Source organism: Rhinolophus hipposideros, assembly GCF_964194185.1.
Source record: "Rhinolophus hipposideros genome assembly, chromosome: 8".
NCBI classification, from domain to species: Eukaryota; Metazoa; Chordata; class Mammalia; order Chiroptera; family Rhinolophidae; genus Rhinolophus; species Rhinolophus hipposideros.
The window spans coordinates 79,128,981-79,154,894 of NC_138054.1; the positions used below are offsets into that span (position 1 = coordinate 79,128,981).

Consider the following 25,914-nt stretch of genomic DNA (forward strand, 5'->3'; position numbering starts at 1 on the left):
TACATTGGAGCCTAGGTGTTTAATATTTTCCCCCACTGCTACATATTGCCAGCGTGGGAAGGGAAGATAGACAAATATTCAGAACCCGATCGTCCAAAACCAATTTTGTCATCATGGAGTGGACTAAGCTAATGACTAATGTCTTCCTAAGATTTGTAGGCATAGCAGGAAAAAGTTATTACACCTTTCACCCTGATAGGATGTTTTACCCTGCTTAGTCTAACTGGGTTATTCAAATTATTGAGAATTCTGAGGGCAGAATTCAAAAAAAAATTCAAAAAAAAGAAAGCAGTCAGTGGGCCTGAAATTTAGTGACCTGTCTCCCTTACTCCTTTCTCTTCTTTGTAAACTGTGGGTCTTTATCTTTGTGGAGGGTTCTGACAGTCAAGTAGCTACATGAAGTACCAATGTCCATGGGCAGGCTTGGGCAAGGATAGTTTTTATTTGAATATTTATCAATTGGCCAGAAAAAAATAGACCTAGCAAGGGAAAAGGGTCAAACTCTAGGGTAAACCCAGCTGAGGTAGGAACGTAAAAAAGAAAGCAAACCTAAACTCTAGCATTAACAAAACACACACACACCGTCCGTCCCTTTAAAAGTTATGATAATCTCTTGCAAAAATGCATTATGATGCCTGACCTTGGAACTGATTTTTATTTTTTTAAACCACACAAAGAAACCATTTAAGACACACTGAATGCGGCCACCTATTGGAATTCCAGTTTGGCAGAGTTGAATACTCAAGGAGCAAACTGATTCTGGAGCTCTCTCCCCATTGGCAAAGAACTTGAGGTTGCCTATTGCCCCCCGTGAGTTCACAGAACAACCACGCCTCTGCCTCTTTTTCTGCCCCAAGCCCTGCGAGGAAAGAGATTCAAAAGCAATCAGCGAAAGAAGGGCCTGTCTCACAACGTCCTGGCACAGGAGACGAGACTTAAGACCTAATCCTGACTCAGCCGTGGATTCCCAATATGACCTCAAGCACGTCACCCTTCTGTGTTCTAGTTGCCTCATACACTGCAGACTCCCTGGAGGTACCCGGCACATTCACGTTGCAATGAGTGAAAAACTCTTTGAAACTGCAGAGCATTATAAACATGTTAAATGTTATGATTGTTGCCACCTGAGTCACGAACAATACTTCCTGCAACACCGAGGTTTTTTCTCTCTGAGAACTTCTTTGCCCAATAGTGGCACTGCCCATTCCTACTTGGTGCCAAAGAAGGGGTTTAAATCAGAGCACACGATTCCCTCCTGGGCTCGACATGCAGTAACTTTCCAGATGATGAGGCTGGGCCATCTGGAGAAGGGGCCCAAGGGAAGATCTGAGTATTACAGCATCTAATCAGGCCTTTCAGGTCTTGAAAAAAATTCAGGCCAAACCCCAAAGGAGGCCGACATTGCATTACTCAGGCTTCCTCTCTTCTCTGTGATGGACATGAGAATTTATACTTATGTTTGTAAACATTTAAGTTCCTATGTCCTTGGGCAGGGGCCTTAAGTGGTTGACGAGATGTGTCAGGAGAGTCCCACATTGTACCTAGTTCTTTTCTGAACTAGTTACAGATTTCATACCTCCACCCCTCTGTTAGTGACTTTCACATTTAGCACCTCCTCCCTTTCTGGATCTCAGAGAACGATCTGCCTTACTGACCCTGGTATGACCAGGAGAAGGGTGATGGTGGGTGAGGCTGAGCGAAAAACTCTCTGGGTCTATAAATTTGAGCTACTTCCTGATGATTATTGGAACAGCTACACCCAACCTTTTGAGAGGACCTGTCATCTCTCTAAGTCCAAATTATATAAAGAGCTTCATTAATGTATTCTAAATCTTTGTTCCAGAATTATTCACAGGACTGACTAGTTGAAGGAGGCAGGTGGGAGGAGACTTTGGTGGCCTTTCTATATTTTCAGGGTGGCAGAGATGGTTCCAGAAAAGTTAGTATGTGCTGGAGAGAGGTTCATAAATGAGAGAGGTTGGCATATGGCCCGATTGGAGACCACAGGCCTGGCAATCAAAAGAAAGTCAAGAGTGGGAAGGGTTGGTGAGGGAGTGTTACTTCTGTTATACTCTGAGACAAATTCTATTACAATGTTTTATGAAACTTTGCCTCCAGTTGGAATTTTTTAGAACAATGTTTTCCCAAAATGTATATAAAAAGGTTTTTTAGGCCAAAAGGGATTTTATGGTCAAGTAAGTTTAAGAAAGCCTAGTTGAAAAAAAAAAGAAAAAGAAAGGCTGGTTAAACAAAGTTAGGTAGGTTGGTTTCTTTTTCCCTCCCTGCCTGCCTTCCTCCCTCCCACCCTCCCTCTTTTCTTTCTTTCCTTCCTTTCCTTTTTAGGGTTTGTATTTTTAAATGTTTTTATAATTTGTTTTGGTTTCTGTGCCTTTTTTTTGTTTACAATGATCCTTTTCTGTTTTCTTTTAAAAATTATTTATTTCCTTTTTTTCTAGTTACAGTTGACATTCAATACTATTTTATATTAGTTTCAGGTGTACAGCCCAGTGGTTAGACATTTGTATAATTTATGCAGTGATTCCCCTGTTCCCCTTAGACAGGTTTCTTTATTGCAGACCTTCTCAGAGCATTTAATATGCCAATGGACATTATGAATCTTCCAAATGGGAACATGGTACGAGAGTTCTCCAATTTATTTGACTTTGAAATTCTCTTCCTGTTGCCACCACCACCAACACAATCTTATCTTATAGAACTGGTATGCCAAGGAACACACATTGGGAAATAATGCTTTAGAAAAACATACTTGCCCATTCTATTGGGTAACTCAAGATAGACATGCTACAGATGGCACCACCGAGGAAGGTTTGACCTCACCACCCTTCCTCCATGGAAATTAAAAAGAAAGAGCAAAGGTGTGCCTGTACCACTGGGCAAAGGAGATGGAGGGTGGTGATTGATTCTTCTTGAATTAAAACCTTTCACAGTCATTCATCAGCTGCTCATCTTGTCAATGAAAACATGTATTTCTATTGCTCCTCTTGACCCATTCCTCCTCAGAAATGGATATCTGATCCATTCCAGGTAGTGGAGGCAGACTGCCTGGCTGAGAATGTTGATTCCACCCCTTGACTAGCTTAGGAATATCAGTTTCCTCATCTATAAGGTGGGGATACTCATAATATCCACTGCCCAGGTTGTCATGAGGATTAAATGCTACAACCCAGGAACAGTACTTAATTAACTATTGCCCAAAATGCAGAGGCAAAAGGAGGACAGGCTGGGTGACCTTACTTCTGGGAACATCAATGAATCCTTACAATGTGGAGAAGACAGAGTTGGCACCAAACCCAGTTTAGGCTCTGAACTGCTGAGACTCTAGGCAAGACCCCTCCTGCTTCTGGTGGCATAGCCACTCACCACCCACCTCCATGGTGGTCCATAAACCAGCTGTTGAGAACTGTCACCACAAACATAGAGTGAGGAGTTGGAGGGAGGTCCTAATGCCTTGCTACAGCCTCCCCTACTTTCTGTGCTTGTTTAGTTCTTGACCCCTATCAAGCTGGGGAAACCCAGGGCAATGTTCTCAAGCTTTTAACCGTAAAATCATGAGAAATATTTGGTTTTATCAGACTCTAATACTTGCCATACTATCCTAGGGTAAAGTGATGTTATCACCGAGTTTCTATGACTTTTGTCCCTTTTCATTTGGCAAACATTGATTCTGTTTGTTTGTTTTTTTCTGAAAATAGTGTATCATGGCTTTCTGGAAGAAGGAGGATTGGTTGTTGAAACAGCAAAAATATTGTCAGGTTTTATGAAATCAGTAATTAGGTGGGGGATAGGAGGCCTGGGTGAACAGCAAGCCCTGTGGAGCCTGGCCCTTGAGCATGTTAGAAGCAGACTTGTTATTTAGTCAATTCAGATTATTTAACCTTAGAAACAAGATGTAAGATTTCCTTCTGAGTAGCAGAAGAAAGTCTAAAGCTTCCCGTCATATAAATTACCCAACAGCTGTTGATGAGTCAAATGTAAGTAGCTTGAAACAGGATTGGGTGGAAATGCATTTATGGCAAAATTATTTCTGCCAAGTTTCAAACACAAGATGAGTAATTTGTGTTGGTTTGCAGAGGTTAAACCAGGTCTGAATTTGTGTTTTCTGAGAGCAAATCCTCAAAGCCTGAGGTCAATTTGTCATTGTTACCCTTTTATAAAATGTTTTCAGACCTGTGCTGGGCACCATCTTTTTGACGTCTGTATTTCAGAGCCACAGATTATGTGACAATGCTGATTCCTTTGGCTTTCTCCTCACAGCGTGCTCGATTGGACACCATCATTTCTAAATATCCTGCAGCAAATGCATATACTATCCCATCACGTTTTATTTCAAAGAAAGACTTCAGTAATTCCTGTTCCAGCATGTTCCAGTTGCCAAGCTTTGCGAAAGTTCTCAAATTTGAAACTCCTGCACCAAACCATTATAACGTAAGAACACTGCATATGCTTGCTAAGTATATATTGAATAAATGGTTTACTAAAATGAAAGAAAGGAATGGGGGAGCTTTGGGAAATAGCATTTTAACGCAATTGGTAAACCACTTAGCATTTGTTGCGTACTTGGGGTTGTGCAAGTACGGGAATTTTCAGAATCCAGAGAAAAATGTGAGCGACACAGAAGCCAGTATGGAGCACTGGGAAGACCACTGCTCTGGAAAATGCTTACACCAGTCACTCCTGTTGTATAACCTTTCTGGGACAGTTTTCTCATCTGTAACAATGAGTATATTATTTACCACTTTATCTACAGACACCATTCATTTACTTTTTAGGTTCTTATAGGGAAAATAAATGTCTTTCCATACCAGAAAATTCTTTTTTTTTTTTTTAATTTATTTTTGTTGGGGAACAGTGTGTTTCTCCAGGGCCCATCAGCTCCAAGTCATTGTCCTTTAATCTAGTTGTGGAGGGTGCAGCTCAGCTCCAAGTCCAGTTGCCATTTTCAATGTTTAGTTGCAGGGGGCGCAGCCCACCATCCCATGCGGGAATTGAACCGGCAACCTTGTTGTTGAGAGCTCGCGCTCTAACCAACTGAATCAGCTGACCGCCCCTCTGGCGGCTCAGTGGCAGCTTGTTGTCTTCAGTGTAGTTGTGGAGGGCGCAGCTCACTGGTCCATGTGGGAATTGAACTGGCAACCCTGTTGTTCAGAGCTTGTGCTCTAACCAGCTGAGCCATCCGACCGCCCCAGAAAATTCATTTTTTAACAGTAGTCCTCTGCCAATTATGATCACTTTGGAGTTACTGAGGCAGAACAGTGCCATTAATAGTTAAGAGACGGAGTCAGGTTCAAATCTCGACTCTGCCACTTTCTAACTGTGTGGCTTTGGGCACGTCCCTTACCCTTCCAGGACTTCGTTTATTCATCTGTAAAATGTGGTTACATATTTACTTCATCGTGCTAATGCAAATGAAGTAATTTGTAAGGTCATCTATGCTGAGCGCCTAACACGCTGGTGTACAAGGACTCCACAATCCAGGGAGATTGGTGGAGCTGTCTTTGGGAAGTTACGTTACCTCTTGAGCCTCAGTTGTAGAAAGGAATTAATTATACTTGTCCTACGGGGTTATTATAAGAAGCAAATGAGACGACGCATGTGAAAACACTCTGAAATGCATAAGATATGAGTTGTACATCAGGTATTAATAGTGTTATGCCATATTTCAAAATACTTTGGTCTCAGATACTTTATTTTTAATTTCCTTTTTCTTTTATAATATTTATAAATAATATTTATTTTATTTTACATATTTTATTTTTCTGACTACAAAGTTCCTGCCCACCTTCTATGATTGATCCAATCATTTATAACGTGCTCAAAGCAGTATAAGTGCCTGCTAGGCCAGCCTTGTCCAATACAAATACCGTACAAGGGGAACCCTGTATGTCATTACAATTTCCTAGTAGCAGCCACATTTAAAAGTAAAAAGGAGCAGGTGAAGTTAATTTTAACACTATCTTTAATTCAGTTTCTTCAAAATATTATTTCAACATCTAATCAATATAAAAAATTTTTAATTAGATGTTTTTCCATCTTAGTATGATTCTTTCCATCATCCTCAGTCTGTGTTTTTTACTTGCAGCACATCTTAATATAGACCAGCCACATTTCCAGTGCTCAATAGCCACATGTGGCCAGTGGCTACTGTATCAGACAGCACAGCTCTAGTGTTCCCCTGGGGTAATCAGAGGCCAAAAATAATCATAATGATGATGAAGCACACTTTTCATGGCTTATGTGCTATTCTAAGATTTATATAGTCATCTTATTTAATATTCACAAGAATCCGTGAAGTGGGTTATCTTATTCCCAGCTTACAGAAGAGGAAACTGATGTTCGGAGTGGTGAAGGGATTTGCCCCAAGTTACCCAGCTTGGAGGGTCTATTTACACACCAGTGAGCACAGGCAGATGGCTGAGGTGTAAAGCTGGAGAGTGCTGAGAGTCACCACGTTCCAGCTCTGCTGGGCTTCCCTCCAGGGGTTCTGTGGCTACTCTGTGCCACACCAGTGATACAGCTTAGATTCCAGTGGGGAACTCAAGACAGGAACTAGTAAACTGACAAACAAAATAATTACAAACAGTGTAATTTTCTCTTCTGAGAGAGAAAAACAGTTGGATCCTGAGAGAGAGAATATGTGGGGGGTGTGCAGTAATATGTACTTTACACTGGGTGTTCGGAACAGGCACTGAGTCTAAGACCCAAGGATTAAAGGAAGAGCCAGAGTTGGGTGAACAGCTATGCACAGGTGCTGGGATAGCAAACAGCTTAGCTCATGGGGAACTACAAGAAAGTAGCATTAGCTAGGAGAAGAAATGAGGATGGGCCAGAGAAATAGTCAGGGGCCAATTTGTCAGGGAAGATCCCGGAAAGGAGTTTGAATTTGTTCTCTGAGAAGCACCTGAGAGGAATGGGAGATGTGGGGTGATGTCATCTGATGTACTTTATAAGGACGTTCCCTCCAGCAGCGGTGTGGAGAATGGACTGCAGTGTGGGCTAAGGGTGGATTTTGGAAAACCAATTAGGAAACTGTTACGCTAACACGAGAGAGGTCGAGGCCTGGTTCAAGACCGTGATCCTGAAGGCTCTTGGCCATTGCTCCTTTCCCATTCCTCTCAGAGGTGGTTAGTGTTTCATGTGTCTGCCTCCCCAACCCACTGTGTGCTCCTTCACCCAGCTTCCTATGTCCGGGCCGCAGCACAGGTCCTGGTATTAGTACGCATGCAATAAATGTTCATGACATCCAAGGAATAACTCCCCAGTAGTTAGTGTACAGTTGTTAATCTGGAAAAGACCATTTCCCAAGGACCATTTGTCCTTCTGCAAATAGATCAATTTCAGGAACATAGTTTTTGTTCATTATTGTTTTAATGTGGCTCTGAAAATAATACATACTCATCATAAAATAGATTCACGCATTATAGAAATCCGTGAAGTAGAACGTGGAAGCCCCTTCTAATTCAACTCCCCAAAGCAAACCACCCTGGAAAACCAGGTACAGTGTCTTTGCTATTCTCTTCCTCCCTCAGTCCCTCCCTCTAGTATCAACATTATGCAGTCCAAGGTACACGTGCATTTTCTCCTTAACTCTATCTTGGCATTGTTTTTTCTGTGCAATGCAAGAAACCAGTCTCATTCTTTTTTCACCTGCCCGTGGAGCTACTTTCCTAGACTAATGGCGAAATCATCCAGTGACACACACAGTGTATACAAAAATGCCCCCCTTTTCCGTCGCTTTTCTGTCTGGGTGAGGAATAAAGCTGCAGTAATGTTTTGTCTACAGGAGGCTTTTTTCCAGGCCTGGAGAACAATGGCTGAGTCAACTGGCAAGGAGGAAGACTGTGATAATCCTGTTAGCCACACAGCGCTCTGAGGTCTTTCTCTTTGCTCCCCACGATGGCCCACTTCGCAATCCTTTTCCTTGGTACCGTGTTATTACTTCCTCTCCGGCAACCTGGCTCCTCTCCTGGTGTCCAGTAATTAGCCTGTTTCATCTGATCTTTTTGTTTGCCCTCTCTGCATGCAGTCTAGCCATTAGGACCCTGGGAAAAGGGAAATTCCTCTGCCTTTGTCAACACAAAATCAAAATGCCATCTGCATTTCTTAAGACACATTTTTCTGACAAAGGAGTATCACCGAAAAATCAAACCATCCTGGCCTCAGCAAATAGTTTCACTCATTCGGTAAATATTCCCAGCCATCACAGGTCCAATTTTTATTGCATCTTTTATCTAATGAATACAGGAGACTGACTGCAAATTGGCATTTAAAATATGTATGATTCACGTGTAACATAAGAATGATCTCCGGTTCTTTTTTCTCCTCTGGTATTTTTGGAGAACACACTAGATACTCTCAAATGTATATTGCGTGGATCTACCAGAATTCTTAATTTCTGGTCAGTCCAGAAAAATCCAGACAACAGAGTGCTTACAAATCCTATCAGACTCTTAAATTATACGATTTCCTTGTATGCCCCAAATCCTGAATTTCTAAAAGGACTTTTTTGAACCGTGAAGAATCAGGTGGGGATATGGAGGACTAAGTATTCTGAAAACAATAAAAACCGTAGGAAAGGTAATGAAAATAACTTGTATGTGTAGCTCTTTGTAGATGATTTCTACGGATGATTTCTGTTAATGACTTCTGTTGACCTCCTGCCTCCCCCACAATAACACTGCCTCAAGTAGAGTACAGCAGAGATTATCTGAGCTTGTTTCGCAGATGAGAAAACTCAGGTTTAGAGAAGTTAAACAACTTGTGCAGGATCACGCACCCTAGAAGCCAGATCTGCTGGTGGTCTCTTGGGGGCACTGTACTCTGTGCCGTGTTAGGTCACCAGACACTGGTGATCCTCAATTCATAGACCGCTCCAGCTGGGGTGATGGTGAAGACAGTCAGTGTGACCTTTCCCGCTGGAATCAGTTGATTTTCTGAGGACAGGTTTAGATTTGATTTTTTACCCAAGTGGGGCCCTTGTCCAGGCATGACAAAGAAAAGGGAAGGCACTAGGTACACCATGCTGATTTTCTCCCCCCAGGCCTCCATCTCTTGCTGCAAGCAGAAAAACAATGTCTGTGCCCAAGCCGGGTTTCTGTCCAAAACCAAAAGAGGATTTTTCACTATGCCTGAAATTGGACCTGACCCAGGTAAGCAGCTGCTTTGTACTGGCTTTGACCTAAGGGTTCATGTATGGTCTGATCTGAGGACACTCATTCCTTCATGGGGAGTCTCTGAAAGGAGTTAGGCTTTGGGGAAGTGGGGGTGAAGACTGGTGTTGAACAAAGAGAAGCGTGAGGAGAAGCCCAGCTCTCCCACTTCAGGAGAAAAATGGCTGGCTCTGGAAATGTCCCCCAACCAGCTTGGTTGGCCTCCCCATTAATGAGCCGGTGGCATACTTGCTCTAGAGAGCAGGGTGGGGAAGTGGCTTCTCCTGTCAGGAGTGTGCACATTCACCTGCCCCAGCCACTGGGGGCACACGATACACTGACTGTCTGATCCTCCAACACTCGGCTGCAATGCTTTTTTCTCCTGTGCGTAGAGGCGACTTCATCAGCTAGTCCTCAAACGATGGAAAATAGCTGTGTTTACTGAGCGCACACTCCCGGCTAAGGATTTTCCAAGCAGTGCTCACACACCTGTCCTCACAGCTCCACACTCCTAGTGCTGTGTGACAGGCTCAGAGAGCTGAAGTGACTTGTACGGCTAATCCATGGCAGACCTAAACCATGTGTCTGACTGAGGACACTGTTGCCCTCTTTCCACTGTGACTTCCGACGCTGTGTTTTGCCCACTGGGCTGCACCTCTCCTGTGCTCTCAGACCTCCTCCCCCACCTTCCAGCCTTAGTGAAAAGTTTCCAGAGAGGTCTGGTAATGCAGCCGTCTATACTGCAGGAGCATTGTGAAATTAGACCTTCCCAAATGGGTCCTGAAGACCCCCAGGGAGCTGTGGGCCCCAGAACCCAGAAGAAGAAGAGGGCGAGTTTGTCTCTGCAATCACACCCCTTGGATGGGGGTGTGGATAAAATTGCAGCACTTGTCAGATTTCAGCAAATCCAGATTAAAGTTGAGGAGATCATTCTGAAGCTGGAAAACAAAACCAGCCCTAATTAGGAGGCTAAGCCGTGAGGAAAGCTCCCTTGCCTTGCCTCATCAGGGGCAAAGCCCCACCTTGTTTGTTTATACAGGAGAACAAAGCCGGCATCCCTGGGGTTTGGCCAGAGGCCAGGCCAGTGAGCCCCGGGATGTGGGCACCCTAGGAGCCAGCCACATGCTCCCACTCCCTCCGGGAAGGTCCTGAGGGACTGCTAGCCCCTTGTAACATGAGCAGGAGGTGGAGAGGTTGGCACCAGTATTCCTTAAGCTCCTACTGTGTACCAGAGGCTTGATATTCATTATCTGTCTCATGGAATGCTCTCAAAACGTTCTGGAGAATTTGCCCAACACATGATTTGCCCAGCAATTCACACAGAAAGTGTGAATTGTTATGATTTGATCTCCATTTTACAGGCAAAAATGATAAAACAGGAAGCAGGTGACTAGCCCAGGGTCCCATCAGATTTGAATCTAGGCCTATTGGGTTTGATGTCTGGTGCCTCAGACACCTCCCCACCCTCCACCTGGCATGGACCAGAGCGTGGGATATGTACCCCTCTGCCAGAAATAAGCTGCTTTAACCTCTCGGAAGTAATACTGTGCTTTCTGCTTCCCCCTCTGGGAGAAAACCATAAGTGGAGCCCAGCCTGGCGTCCCGCTGTGTCCCTCCACCTCAGGACTTGAGGGCTGTGTCTTGCCTGCCTTCAATTCTGAAAACGTTCAGCTTTACACAGTTGCTGGTTGGATTTTCTAAAGTTTAGATGTGCCAAGCACATTACCAATGTCCTCCTGTCTGTTTTTCCATTTTCAAAAAAAAGGTTATTAGAATAGGGGGAAATGCCTATATTAAGGTGTCACTTGAAGAACATGGGTTACCAAATTGAATCCGCACAATGAGCTCAGCACCACGAAACAGTTCAACTACACTCAGGGAAAGACAGGAAGTAAAGACACCAGAAAGTTACCCTTGGTTCTCTCTGGGCCATGGGAACAGGAATGCCTTTTTCCTTTGCTCCTGCTTTTCAGCATTTTATAATCAAGCATTGCTTTAACCATTTCTTGGTAGGGGTTAAAATCTATCATGAGAGAGACAAACAGAAAGATAATATGAGAGATACGTATCAATATTATAAATGACACTAATCGAACATCTTTTATTTTTAAAATTTAACCATATATTGGGAACCATACGTTTCATATTGTTAAAAATCCTCCTGGATCATCATTTTTGAAATAGATGTATAGTATTCCCTTGTATGGTGGTATTAGGTTGGTGCAAAAGTAATTGTGGTTTAAAAGGTTAAAATACAATTACTTTTGCACCAACCTAACATCATAAGTTAAGGAACAAATGCCCTCGTTGAAAATTTAGGTTGTTTTAAACTGATTAGTAATATAAATACAGTGGCAGCAAACATAGCTTACAACTTGTGTACAATCAAAAGTATTTCCTTATATAAATTACTTAATGTCAATTAAATCTCAGTAAAACTGGAAAAAAGAGAAAAAATTGCTTAAAAGTGAAATTGCTGAGTCAAAAGACATGTAAAATATTTAAGGTGTTTTGTTGTTTGTAACCAAATTACCCTTCAGCATGGGCATCATTTGTCCTCTTGCTTCTCTGAGACACCTGTTTCTCCTCACCCTTTGCCATCACTGGGTGAGACCATTTAAAAAAATCTTGCTAACGTGTACCTTATTGGTGCTCTCTGTACTTTTGCAATGGAAAAGTAAATTTTATTTAAAACAAAATCAATTTTTAAATGTTTAGAAATTTTGAAATATTTTCCCCACCCACAATGCCACCCCTAAATAGAACTAATTCCACGTTTCTGGGTTCCAACCTATTTTTATTCAGTTGTATCCATTTGTACACAGATGTCATCATGGCACATGCAGACTTGCAGGCTTTGTTTTACTTTTTTTGCTTACCTTGCTTTTCAAAAACATGGCCGTGTGGACTTACGGCCTTTGTGTTTGTGATCGTCTGGGCTGACGTAACACCACCCCTGTTCTTGGGCATTTAGGCCATTCTTTCTCACATTGTAGCTACCTCTGTGCTATGTATCTTTATGCTTAGAGGTTTTCCATTATGTTAAATAATTTTCTTAATTTCTGAGTAATGGGAAGCTTGGGTCAAAGAGTGCAGACATCTGCCAGGCTTTTGCCTTGTACTCCTGCTTGCACTCCAAAACTCCTTCACCCACAGACAGGGCTGCCAACAGTTTAAGTGTGAGACTACTTCCTCTTCACCCCAGCTCAGATCTGTCTCTTCTTCCTTAAAGCTTTGTGCCCAGCGAATTAATTTTATTCTGTCACAGTTTCTTGAGACAGGGCACGATGGGAAAGCATGGGCTTTGGGGACTGGTGCCTCTGGGTCCACTTAGTAGTTGCTCAATAAATATTTGTTGTTTGCATAACAGTTACTAAACGACTACTGTGTGCCAGGAACCTGAAATGTTATTCAACTATTATAACCACCCTGTTGTTGAAAGAATTATTGTTTTTACTTTATAGAGGAGGAAGGTGGGCTTAGTCTCTTGTTAGATGAATGTCGCTGGGCCAATTATTTGATATCTGTGAGTCTCAGTTTCCTTGCGTTTAGAATGGAGGTGATAATACCCATATTGCTGGGCTGCCGGGAGGATTCAATGAGCTAAGTGTGTGATGCATACGGCACATGTTCTCTAAATGGTGGGTATTATTTTTAGTCATTTCAGGCAGCCCTTTCACTTGACCATCGGGGAGGGATATAACTTTATAGTCATTTAATGTCTTCTTAGGCATAAAGTATGGCTTTTTATTTATTTGATAAGAGTTTTTTATTCTTTTTTAAAATTTCTTTCTGTTTAGGGCATTATAATATCAACGACTCCCTCGTGAAGCACTCGCCAAAGATATTAATGTCTTGTTTTAAATCAAAAACTGGCCGTGGATTAAAACTGACGTCAACAGGGCCAGGACCCGGTTATTACAATCCAAATGATCACACCAAAATTCCGAAAAAGACTTTTATCCCGTGAGTCCTGATTATTCTGATCTTTCTTTTGAAAGGTGGTTCTGGGGAGGACCATCACACGGCTGGAAAAGGAAGGGTGTTACTGTTTGGCAGGACTCAGTGCCAGGTCATTCTCTAGGGGTCCTTGTTGACACATAGTAGGTGCTCAATAAATATACATTGAATGCATATTTACTGAGCAACTACTATGTGCCAGAAACTTAAACATTTTATTCAATTATCATAATAACACTGTTGGAAGAATTATTTTTACTTTATAGAGGAGGAAGCCAGGCTTCAGCGAGGCTGAGAGATTTACCTAAGTCCACACAGCTAACTTAAGATGCCACTGGGAATCAGACTCAGGATTGTGTGGATCTTTCCACATCCCCTGTGATGCTGTGCTGTACCCTCCTGGTATTGACATTATTCTGTCTTATAACATAAAATCTCCATTGGAGTGGCAGGACATACAGAAGCAAGTGGAGCTCTCATAGTTTTGTACTGGTAGGTTAAAAGCCTAGACTTTGGAGTTGGTCAGACCCACTGGATTTGAACTTCAGCTCTGCCGTTTTCATGCTATGTGACCTTGGGTACTGTATTAACCCCTCTGAGCCTGCCTCCATGCTCTCATCTATAAAGTGGGGATAATTGATGCCTCATAGCGTTGCTTTCAGATTTAAAAATATATATTTGGCATATGTATAGTAGGGGCAAATGGTGACTTGATATTAATACAAATTTAAAAAGTGAACACGGGTTTGTGTGACCATTTTTAATATCCTATACGTTTAATGTTATTTTCACCTAGGAGGCTGAAAAACTCACAGGGTTTATTTATTCCTCAAATGGTTCTAGAACTTTCTGAAATTCAGGTCAGTCCTCCTGTTACCATCTAAGACCTCACCCCTGTACAGTTCTCTCCAGGCAGGACTGCTATTGGGAGGGCTGACCAGCAGGGCTGGGACTGAGTGTATAGCCACGTGGGCACCTTCAGAGAGGTCAGGCAGGTAGCGGGGCCCCAACCACAGTGGGTCAAAAGTCCAGGCAACTCAGGGAGGCTGGCAACATTGGGCACACTCTGACCATCAGCCCAGGGCGAGGAGACAGGGGTTCAGGAGAGGAGCAAGTGGTAGACCTAACAAGTCCAACTTAGGATCTGGAGAAAGAGTTCAGATCTCAGGTGGGTAAGTCCCTTCTGCCCTTTGGCTCTCGGGTCCTGCATATCGACCCTTCCCAGGCTCCAGGGCTCAGGACTGAGGCAGGAAAGTCACCAGAAACGGGCCCTTTCCAAACATCAGGGACTTCTGCCTCCGGGTCGGCTTAGGGCACCTGTGCACACCACCTTTCCTCTACCAGCCAACAGAGTGGGCAAAGGACAGCCTTTGGAGTTAGCCGACCTGAGCGTGACCCCTGACTCTGCCCCTAACAGACACTTCTCCTCTCTGAGCCTCAGTTTCCACCTTATTAAGTGGAGATAAGAATCTTACCTCATAGGGGTTCTGGGAGCTTTAGATGAGAAAGTGCTTGGAAATAGCTATTACTATGACAACTGCTATTATCCTATGTCCTACTAGTATATTAGGATATAGGATACAGCTGTTGTTTGGGATGGCAGCTCAAGCCCCCAGCCCAAATCTGGAAGCTTCACCAAGGCCATGGTGGAAGGAGAGTGGAGAGTACTTAGTGTTTAACTACTTTCCTCAGAGAAGTGTCATTCATTTGGCTTCGCTTACGTTTGGATGAGTGGTTTGAAATATTCTCATTTTATGGCATTTGCATCTGTCAGTCAACAGGCTCTGGAGGTTTCTGGTTCTGTGCTGGAGGCTGTGGGGCTGCTCAGGTGAACAGAACGCCATACACACCTTCAGCCAGGCTCACCTGAGAGCAACTCCAGAGCAGGCAGAGGAGGTGCAACAAAATCCTGGACTATGTGGCCACACACAACACCAAGGGCAATCTTTCCACCTGGGAAGCGCCGTAGTGCTGGCATGTCTGGAGGTATCTGGGGCTCCCTGGCTCTCTGTGATGCTTCGTGAATGATGGCTCCTTGGTTACTAAGCCTTGGAAGCACTGCTTACAAACCTTCTGCGCCTGGGAGCATTGCAGTGTACATGGGCTTATTAAAGGCGCTGAGAAGGCCTGCAGTAAAGGAAACTGTCTTAAGCCCAGTGGCCCTTAAACTTGGATGGACCTGGGTGAGCAGATGGCGTTCTAGCCCCTGAGGCAGGATAGTTATGTTAACTGGCTCTGTGGTCTGGGGCTGCTCTCAGCACCTCTATTAACCTTTATTCCTCTGTGTGTGAAAAGGGGGGAGGTCTTTTCATTTCTGACATTCTATGATCCCAGGTTCGCTTTACCATTTCGCTCAGCAGAGCACCTAGGGGGTGGTGAGCATGGAGCCAGCCTGAACTCCCAAAGGAGGTCCAAAATATGTATTTTTCAATTGACGTGAAAAGGATGATGTTTAGGCATCTGTAATTACATTTAAAAAACAAGAAGATAAAAACCAAAGTGTGCTTTGAGATATTCTATAAAAGCATCCATCTGTTTATGTTGAATAATGAAGAAACGATGTAACATGAAGAAAAGCTACAGCTGAATATTGTAGTGTTGCGGGAATATCTGAACTCCAGGCTTTTAAATTCGAGTTCTGTCAGCTCTCCTGTGTCCCTGGAGGGAAGAGGGAACCCACGTACTTGGATTGTCAGGCCCCTGAGAAGGTCTGCACTGTTTCCTCCCCATCTATACATAGCTTCCGTTGAGACTTTGTCCAAATCAAGCCTAATCATTTGTAGGTCTCCAGGGTTGCGTTGGGTAGAGGAGGAGAATCTGAGAATTGTCACTGTTTGTTTTTTGGAAACACACACAGGTCAAGTTTCACACGCATGTGACAGCATCCGAGACCTGCCCTTGTTTGTTGGAAGTGCTTGGCTCCCCATTCTTGGGTAGAGTTCCAGTTTGCAAAAATGATATTTTGGCTCTGCTTTCTTCAAGATGCAGGAAGAACCAGGGAGATACTCCTTCTCCCTGGAGTTGTCGGTCCCACATTACTGAACAACAGAAGCGAAGCCCAGATAGGTGAGAGGTCGGGTAATATGACAGGAGAGCGCAGGAGGCAGGCAGGGTGCCTGGGCTTTTCATGCTTCCTGGGGAGACAGTGTGGCAAAGTCCCCCCAAACCTCCTGCCTTCCCCACTCACCAGCCCTGGGAACCTGGGGGTAGGGGTCATTTAACTCCCTGGGAATTCAAATTCATCTTGTGCAAAGTGGAATAAGAGCCCTTCATAAGGTCCATGCAACGATACAATAAGATAACCACATAGCTCACCAGGTCCAGTACATGGTAAGCTTTCGATACCTGTAACTTGTGTTTTTCTTGAAGTGGGTCCTCTACACTCGCCTGATGTTTCTTGAGTGGCCCCAGGAGGGCAGATGCTGTGCTAGGGGCTGGTGGGTTATCAGTGCGGCCGTTTCTGAGCTCCTTAGCTGAAGAACATGTCTTTTTTCTACTGCCACCTTGCTGACTCAAAGGCTAAGAGGATTTATCAGCTTGCAGGGGTCTTTAGAAGAGAGGTGTCAGCCAAGGTTTCACTTCTGCAGGTCTTGACTCTCCGTCACAGCAATGACTCAGTCAATCAGGGTGAGTCAGGAATAAGGGCTTTGGGAGATCAAAACAGTTCCTCTGGGTGCTGCCTTCCAACTCACGCTCACCAGTGAGGAGGAGAAACACCCACTGACATCTTTCTAACCCTTGATCTACTTCCTGGAGTGTTAAGCCAGTGGTTTTGCACCGACATGCTGTCCTGTCATAACCAGAGCCAAAGAATCAAACCCCGTTGGCCCCGCTCCAATTTGGGTAATTACATTGGACCCACCTAAAGTTCCCCTGGGATTTTCAATTAGATATGGGGTGCTTCTTCCCAAGCGCTGTAATCTGTCACCCGCTACTCTGTTAAACAGATACTACATTCCACCCCAGGGGCATTGGCTGGCCTTTAATGATGAGAAAAAAATTGCCCCTTTATCCTTCCAGACCCTGGGAATCCCCGAGGCAGAGTGAATCTGTGCCTGGGAGTGTCCCGAGGGTCTCGGATGCCTTCCCCCAGTGACCTGCTGAGTTCACTGAGACATTCATTATTCTTGGGCGATTTGCAAACAGCTCACACTGGAAGCTGCAAACACACTTAATCCAGTTGTGGCCAATTCAGAGCCTTTGATGGGTGTTTTCTTTCCACGGGGCAGGACCAGGTTGGCTTATATCACTGAGCAATGAGGCTCATAAAGGCCCTGGTCATGAAGCATTGAGGGCTGGGTTTGAGCCAGCCTGACCTTTGTGATTTGCCTGGACATGGAGGGAGCAGCCGTGGGCAATGATGAGACTATCAGGGGGCTTCAGGTGTCTGGGCTTCAACCCCACTTGCTTCAACACCTCTGCTTTTCTCTGCCCTTCAGCAACTGTCTCGGGAATCGAATGGGGCCTCAAAGATGAGTCAGACCCAATCCCTTCCCTTTAAGAGCTAGGCAAGGAAATAGCATAGAAAAATCTAGCATGTTCTGTGCAGAGAAGAGAAAAGTGGCTACCATGCATGGAGGGGCCAGCTCCATGCAGCTAAGAGCTTTCACAGATTATATCTAGTGTCATACTTGCAACTCTCCCACAGGCTGGTACTGCATACAGAGTGTATAGGTGAAGGGCAGACTCACCGGGGTCATAGAGCAGGGCGTGGAATCCACATCCATCTGACTCTGAAACTCAGCTCCCCCAAGAAGGAAGGTGGGGGTAGGGGAGGGGAGAGGGTCACGGCTGGTTCCTCTGCAGGAGGAGAGAACTGGAAAATGAATCAGAGTTTGCAGGGAAAGTAGGTGCTGCTGGCAGAAGGGACAGTATGGGCAGAGACATGGAGTCACTGAACAGTATTGTGATGGGTGTTTCTGGAAGGTAACATGGAAGCAGAGGGCAGAGGAGATTAGGCTGGATTGAGAGGCTGTAAATTGGAGCTTTTCCTTTAGCTTCTCATCAGGCTTGTGGGAGGGATGGTCAGAAACAAACAGAACAACCCAGCAATCATGAGTTGAAGGCGGTCTGGGTGGCTTATCCTTTGTCTCCTTGTGTCCCAGCTCCTGTCACATGGGGCTACAGCTTTTGTCCCTGCTGTTTCCTCTACTGGAAATGCTCCCTTCCCCACCTTTTCTACCTGAAGAATTCCTGCTTACTGTTCAAGGCACATGTTTTCTAGGGTAGATTTCTGGATTCTCTCCTGAATCTGTCTCTCTGTCTCTCTGTGTCTCTCTGCACTCTCAGTGCAGAGTTTCTATCTCTAGTCTAACATTCCGTGTTTTTAAAAAAATAATATGAGTCAAGTACTAGTTAATCTTCATAACAATCCTGGGTGACAGATGTTTTACCCATCATTTTACAGAAGAAGAAACTGAGGCTTGGGGAGGTGAAGAGACTTTTTTAAGAACACACAGGTAGTGAATGGGGAAGTGGAGATTCAAACCTAAGTCTGTCTGAGTGCAAAGCGTGTATTGCCATAAATTGTCACCGGCCATGATTGTCACTGACAGTAGATTGTCAAGCCCTCAAGAGCATTCAGAGCCTGTGTCTTACCACAGAGCAGTCTGGACACCCCAGAATGCCTGGCACAGATCCACACGTGTGGCTGGTACTCTCCAAAGATCCAGAGGGCTGCGTTGACAGTTCCAAGCTGCTCCTGGGCATGTTGATGGAGTGGGGGGTGGGGATTCTCTCACCCATTCCCGACAAGAACGCTGATGACACCCTGAGCCAGCCTGCCCAGCCTCCTGCAGGCTGTCCCTGGTTGGAAAGGAGACTCTTCGTGGTCTTCTCAAAAATCAGGCGTAGGTGTGACCCAGACCAATGGGAGGACCTCATACAACAGTTGGCTCATTCCAGCTCTAATGTCCGGAAATCAAGCCTGTCTCTCAATGATGCCAGTCACACTCTCATCAAATGTCTGGGGGTTCTTTGAAGAGCTAACCAAGCCAGAACAAGGAGCAGCCAGCTTTTATTTATAAGGGAGAAGTGGTTGATCACACACTGTAACCAGTTCTTCCAAGCCAGCTGGAGGGGAAGAAAGGAGACAGTGAAAGGAGACAGTGGTTTTTTCTCTTTTTCCTGTGGGCATCTTTGTTCTAAATATAAGCATCCAAGCCAGCTGTTCCTCCAAGGTAAGATGTGAGCCTCAGGCAGATTAATGGTGGCTTTCAATGGCCTCCCCTGGCAGTGGAAGTATCCACCCTGCCTCAGGGTGACTCTGTGTGAGGGAGGCCCCTTGATCCCCCTTCCTTGAGGCTGGGTTGCTCGTCTGAGACCGAGCAGCAGGCCGTGGTGCTGCAGGGATCACAAGAATAAGAACGATACTTTTATTGAGCACTTACTATGTGCTGGCACATGTTAGATGCCTTGTATGCCTTTTCTCCATCAGGTCCTTTGTAAAGAGTGGGTGTTATTGCTCCTTGCTGCAGGTACAGAGCGGTCAGGGGACTTGTCTGAGGTCTCACAGCCAGTGAGTGGCATGACTAGAATTCAGACTCAGGTCTGCGTGACTAAAACTCAAAAATTCCCCTCTGCCATGATGCCTTCCCCAAATTGCCAGGCACCTGAGACTTGAGTTCTAGTACTGCAGTGCCACTGCCATGCACTTCGGGTGACTTGCTTTCTCTGGCCACCAACTTCTTTAGCAAAATAAAGAGGTTGGATAAGACGTCTCTAGGCCCCCTCTAGCGCTCTGAGTTTAATAACACCTCTGCTTCAGGAGATGCTGGCCAAAGGGCAGCAGAGTTCAGCGGCCAGGAATCCCAGTCCCCTCCTCAGCTCGGATGGGTTGGCTTGAGGCTGGGGTGACTCTCCTATAGCTGTTCAGTGCTCTGAGAACTTTCTCTTCCCTTTTGGTGAGAGACCTTCAGAGAAGCTGCAGGTACGAGGCAGAAGTAGGCAGCCCTTCTATTGCATGGCCAGGAGAGTAGCGAGATTCCCACACAGTCCCAGAATTCCCTGGGCAACCCAGTGGACATCTTTGAATCAAGGCTTGATAGAAGGTCACAACTGGAAAGGACCTTAGAGTTCATCATGCCCAGCCCCCCTCATTTTACAGATGGTCTAGACTGAGGCCCAGAGTGAATCAGTGACTAGCTATCTAGGGCTCAAGTACAGGTTCCATTTCTCTTTCATTTATTCTCTCAATACCAGACATAAAACACCCCCTTTCCTGAAGGAGGGGGAGACAGACCTGAAATAAACAATTACAGGTTAAGTGGTGTTATACAGAGATCTCTTAATTGCCAACCCAGCATTTTACACTCCTACATCCTGCTTTGCCTGGAAGATATTTGGTAGGATTCTGGAATGTCAATGCTGGAATGGCCTCTAGAGATCTCCTAGTCTTGAGACGGCAAATCCCTGCAATTCATGATGCCTCTTTCCTTTCCCTGGAATTCGTGATGCCTCGTTCCTTTCCCTGACCATAGCAGACATCACAAGTGGATCACCAATGCTCTTCCCATGGAGCCGGCGAGCGTTCTCAGTTCTTTACACAGAGCTCCAGCCAGGTGCTACCAATCGAACAGAGTTGGCGATGAGACAAATGCTGTCATCTCTGATTAGTTCAATAGCAATGTGTATTGAGCTCTCCCTTGGGGCTGGGCTCTCTCCTGAGTGTGATGTTTTGGGTGTATGATCTCATTTAACCCTGACAACAAGCCTATAAGGTAGGTACTGTTATGATCACCACTCTGCAGAAGAGGAAACTGAGACCCAGCGCCCCCAGCTCCCTAGCAGTGGAGCCAGAAGAAGAAACAGGTCTCCTGGGCCATGTCCAGCCCTCCTGCAGACGACTTGGCTCTGGGTAGGTGTTGGCTATGTCTAACAAGTACCATTTCCCCAGCAGAGTGCTTTAGTGACATCTTCACATTTTATCTTTTCTGAAGGAGAAATCCCATCCTGAATTTCTCTGCCCTTCCTTTGCCGCTGCCCCCGAAGCCACCTCTCCCGGGCCCAGGCCAGTATGAAATCGTGGACTACATGGGGCCCCCCAAGCGTTTCATCTCCAGTGCATCGTTTGTGTCCAACACTGGCCGGTGGACAATGGTGCCAGCCCAGCCGGACCTCCCTGGCCCAGGTCAGAGGGCTGTTTTAAATGACTGTAAAAACCAAATCTGGGATTGTTTTTCATTCCGGGGCCATCAAATGCCACTGATTTAGAGGCTGTTTGCCAGGCACTTTACAGGGGTTAGAGTAGACGTAGAACTTTCCAGCTTACACTTTCAGAGTATGAAAGGTTTGTTTGTTTGTTTGTTTGTTTTTGTTTTTAAGGTGAAAGGGCTCTTAGAGATGATCCACGCCAGGGATTCATAAGCAAGGGCCATCCCACAGGCTCAGAGATGGGTCTGTGACTTGACGTTGTCTGCGGATTTGGAGCAGCAGACATTGTTTTCTGGTGGAAGGGGCTTTCGTCAGATTGTCACGAAAAGTTCATGTTCTTAAAAATAGCTGGTCTAGTCTGACTGAGTCACTTGGTGGGGGGGGGGCGACCTGGGGAGTAAGGTGTCCACGGACACTCGGTGCGTGAGGGCAGGGCAGAGCGCCAGGCTATTTCCCTTCCGTGCCTGGTTTGTCATGAAGAAGCCGGGAGCTGGTCACTGGGGCAGCTCTTTTAAGCTGTCTGTCTAGTTCCACTTCCTTTGCACAGGTGAGCTTCAGCAGTGGTACCCTGTTACCTCTGGGATCTACCTGAGGGCTACTAGCATGAGAGACTCACTCTGATGCTTGGTCTCTGTACCCCCTGACCTATTTGTAGCTCTCTAGAGCCCCTTAGCTATTTACCACCCCCTGACATTGGCCACACCTGGTGGAACTGGGGATTAACAGGCATGCTTGTGGACAGGTGGCCTGGGAGGAGGAAGGCGGAACTGAGGGGGCTGCCGGGTCTGTTAAATTCAGTCTCTCAATGAGCTCACATGCTGCTCACTTTTTCGGAAGGCAAAGATGACTTAGGCCTGGCGCTTGTCCCCAGAGGCGTCAGTGGGTGGGGGAGACACTTTCCCCTGCAAACACACAGGTGAGTAGCATGTATGGTACACAGGACAGGGAGAAAGTCATTCTCAGAGCTTCAGCCTAGCAAATGTAATCCAGCCAACAAGACGGCGGAGGTTTGACCTTGAGTTCATCTGGTCAGTGCGGGCAGAGTGGGTGCAGCAAATGTACTAACGCTCCCTCTGAGTGGTGAGCTCTGGTGGTCACGGAAGGCCTGGGGACCAGCGGGGACCTTTGTTGGACCCTGTCTGGCCCGGTCCTCCAGGAGCTTTCTTTGTGTCTTCTCTGTGCTGTGCGGTGCAAGGCAACTTGTGCTCAGGTGAAGCAAGTAAATGCTCCTAGGATCACCTAGGCCAAGGTGGGCTTCCTTCTCTGAGGGCCTCCGGGGCACGAGCACATGCAAACATCTGCCTTCTTGGCTCCCAGTGGGTACAGAGCTACCTGGCCTGCCATGTGCTCCCATCAGCAGCTTCCCAGGGAACCAATAGAGGCCATGTACAACCTTTATCAACCAAATGAAAAATCAATATGAAAGTTTCTGTTCACCCCGGGGTTGTGGTTCCCAAGCCCTATGTGGTCCCCAGCTGCTGGTCTCCTAAAGAACCTGCAGTGTCACGGCTTTCATTTTTCTAGAAATTTCTCAACTAAATCAAAACAAAACCCCACCAGGCTGACACCTTGCTTCTTTAATAGCGTTGCTTTACTCAATATTTTTTTTTCAAATTTCATAGAAAACTCTTTTGTAACTTTTGTTAAAGCAGTGAAAAAGAGTTAAAGAAGGTGGGAAGCCAGAGTTCGAGTCCTACCTTAGACAGTTAAGAGCCGGATAAACTTGGGCCAGTTCCTCGCTCTCTCTGTCTCCCCACTTGTAAGATGCAGGGTCTGGGACAGGGGTCCCACTGGCTTTGCCAGCTCTGTTGTAGGACAAAAGAGACTCAGTAACTGTCCTTTTCTCCCTTAATACTGCCTCTCTGTCTTCTCACAGCCACGTACAGGCCGGAATTCCCTGGAAAGCAGTCTTTTCTTTACAATGAGGACAAGAAGTGGATCCCCGTGTTGTGATCTCACAGGGGCGTGGGGAGAGCCCTGGCCACTGGCTGCCCGACCCAGGGTCCCCAGGGCGTTCATTCAGAGAACGCGTACTTTGTGTGTAACAGCTCTGCTACCCCAACAGCTCTGCTGTTACAACTGGGCTGCTGCGTTTGTCCTGGTCTTGAGCTGCCTCCTGGGTACTGGACCCCCTTCCCCACTGATGCCAGTGGTTTCCTGAGCGGAAATGAGGCGTGCACAGAGCCTCCCTCAGTAGCTTCGCCACGCACCTGTTCAGCCTGGCTTCTGCACACCTCCTCTCAGACACCAGCGGCTCCTGAAGTCCCAGCTCCAGGGAAAAGGCCACTGAGGGCAGTGTCCTGCCTGGGAGCCTGATGCCAAGCCAGGGCTCAGGGCCCAGAGTGCACCTGCAGGGTGGACATCACAGGGCTGTGGCCCAGCCACGTCCCGTTCCTCTGGCCTCGGCTTCAAGACTCTTCCTGAAGTTCCAGGAAGGCCCAGAGCCGGGAAGGCCCAGAGGCACTTGTGACACAGGGGCGTTGCCTGGGTCCCTGGACCCCAGGTAAGCCTTCGCATCTCACCCTCAGGAAAAGCATGGCAGCCAGTCACTGTGGGCACCTGTGCTCATTACCCACCTTCAGGAGAGGCTGCCACAGCCATTTATTGATCCTGTATTCAGCAGCAGATGTGGGCAACAGCCTGCTAGGGCCAGAGCCCTGGACACAGGTTCTGGGAGGCACAGAAGCCACACAACCCCCCCAAGCCTTCAGGTTCTTACTTTCCCTCAACTTCTTCCCTTCCCCAGGCCGGTCTGCGTCCCCTCCCGGACCTCCTACTCAAGTTTGACACAATTTTTAATGGATCTTGTCTGGTATGCCCAACTATTTCCCCTCAGCAGGAGAAAAAGATTCCCAAAGAACCAGGAGGAAACAGAAGTAACCACACATCCCCTCCCTCCGCAAATACTGACTTTGTCTTTCACTTTTGTAAGTGGAGCTCTCCAATTCCGTCTCCCCTCTCTTCCCCTCATCCATAAGGCCTCTCACATCCCGTTTGCTCCCTCCTCTGACTTTTCTCTGGGAATTCATGTCAGATCTGGCCGCTGATTGGGTCTCCATTTAGGAAGCGGCGGATGAGACAAAGGGATGGAATAACATACCCAATTAAACTGAATTCTTGCTTCTCACAAGAGCTGGCCTTTTGGTGATCCTCACATTCCCGTGAGTGCTCCATTGCTTTGGGACAGATGGGAGGCGGCTGGAGCATTGGGGGAAGAGCAGGGGATCTAAAGGCAGGACCCCTGTGCTCCCGTCCTCTCAGGTATTTACCTTCTCCTCCAAGTAAGAGTTTTATCAGAATCTGGGGGCTCCAGGTCAAGCATTTCCAGGGGCGGGCAGACAATGCACAGAGTGAAACGGGGTGGGGGCTCCAGGAGCTGAGGCTGCTGCCCGTCTAAAGGGGCACCCAACATGGCTCCAGGTAACTGTTGCCAGATCTGCAGATTTGTCACAGAATCTGGGAAATCTTTAAAATGTGAAATCTCTTGATTTGAGATGTTTACAACCATATTTCAATTTAAAATTTTTTATTTGGGCTAAAGAAACTCTACTGCAGGCCATGAGTTGTCCACTTGGGTGCTAGACATTCTGGAAAACACTTTCAAAACGGACACTTGCAGCTGTACCTTTCTTTGACCCCAGACTCTTCACAATAAGGCCAGACCCCCAGGGGTTGGTTTATAGGTCTTTCTTGCCCTGGGGGACCTTAGCCGGCCAATGGGCTAGAAGCAGCCGGCCCTGGGGTCACTGTGGGCGGAGGCTGGGGTGGGGCCAGAAGGCAGCTGGGTTGAGCGCTGGCAGGTGAAGACTGTCTCTCCAGAAGGATCCCCCTTGAAGTGGGGTCAGGAAAGGAGGAGAGTCTGAGAAGAGAACTGTAGGGCTGCTCTGGGCCATTCAGAATCCATGTTCTACAGAAGACGTTGACTGGAGCGGAGGCCCTGAGCTCAGAGGGTCTTGACTGTATCCAGCCTCCGTTAGGATGTGACAGGCTGCTCACAGTGCCCTCCAGCCCAGTGCTTCTCAAGCCCCAGCTGTCCTGTACCTTAGGATCCCCGTGGGAGCTATTCCAGGCCCAGGCCCGACCCTCAACGTTCTGATTTAATTGATCTGAGGTAGGGCCTGGGCATTGGTATTTTGATTCACATCCTCAGCGTGATTGTAATGTGTCTCCTTAGGGTTAGGATACACTGAGAGTTTAATGAAGTGTTTTCCAAATGTTAATGTGCATGCAGACCCCTTGGAGAGCTTGTTAAGAGGCAGATTCTGTGGGTCTGGGGTGTGGCCTGAGGGTCTGCATTTCTTTTTCTTTCTTTCTTTTTTTTTTAAATTGAGATATAATTGACATAGAACATTGCATCACTTTTAGGTATAAGCATTTCTTACACACTCCCAGGTGGTGGTGTGCTGCTGGTCCATGGACCACACTTAAAAGTAGCAAGGGTCTAAAAATACACTTAATTGTTCAACTCTTCATCTGGCCTTCTTTCCTTCCTTCCTTCCTCCCTCCCTCCCTCCCTCCCTCCCTCCCTCCCTCCCTCCCTCCTTCCCTCCTTCCTTCCTTCCTTCCTCCCTCCCTCCCTCCCTCCCTCCTTTTTTCCCTGGCTTACCAGCATACTACCACCTCTAGACCTAGGTTA

At 46.3% G+C, this 25,914-nt stretch overlaps 1 protein-coding gene across 7 annotated transcripts in view; it reads left to right on the top strand.

Moving 5' to 3' along the window:
• STPG1 (sperm tail PG-rich repeat containing 1) overlaps window positions 1-24,433 on the top strand; it is a gene marked incomplete at its 3' end in the record, with an annotated part of 41,536 nt that extends 17,103 nt beyond the window's left edge. For 4 of the 7 annotated variants that reach the window (XM_081054915.1, XM_081054917.1, XM_081054914.1 and 1 more), the window contains 5 exons: window positions 4,276-4,446; window positions 9,059-9,167; window positions 12,968-13,133; window positions 21,065-21,255; window positions 23,155-24,406. In XM_081054915.1, the coding sequence (XP_080911041.1) occupies window positions 4,276-4,446; window positions 9,059-9,167; window positions 12,968-13,133; window positions 21,065-21,255; window positions 23,155-23,231 (714 nt within the window). Of the gene's footprint in view, window positions 1-4,275; window positions 4,447-9,058; window positions 9,168-12,967; window positions 13,134-21,064; window positions 21,339-23,154 lie in introns of those variants that run through there. The other 3 variants (XM_081054916.1, XM_081054913.1, XM_081054918.1) reach the window with 3 other exon arrangements.
• Window positions 24,434-25,914: the final 1,481 nt, after the last annotated feature.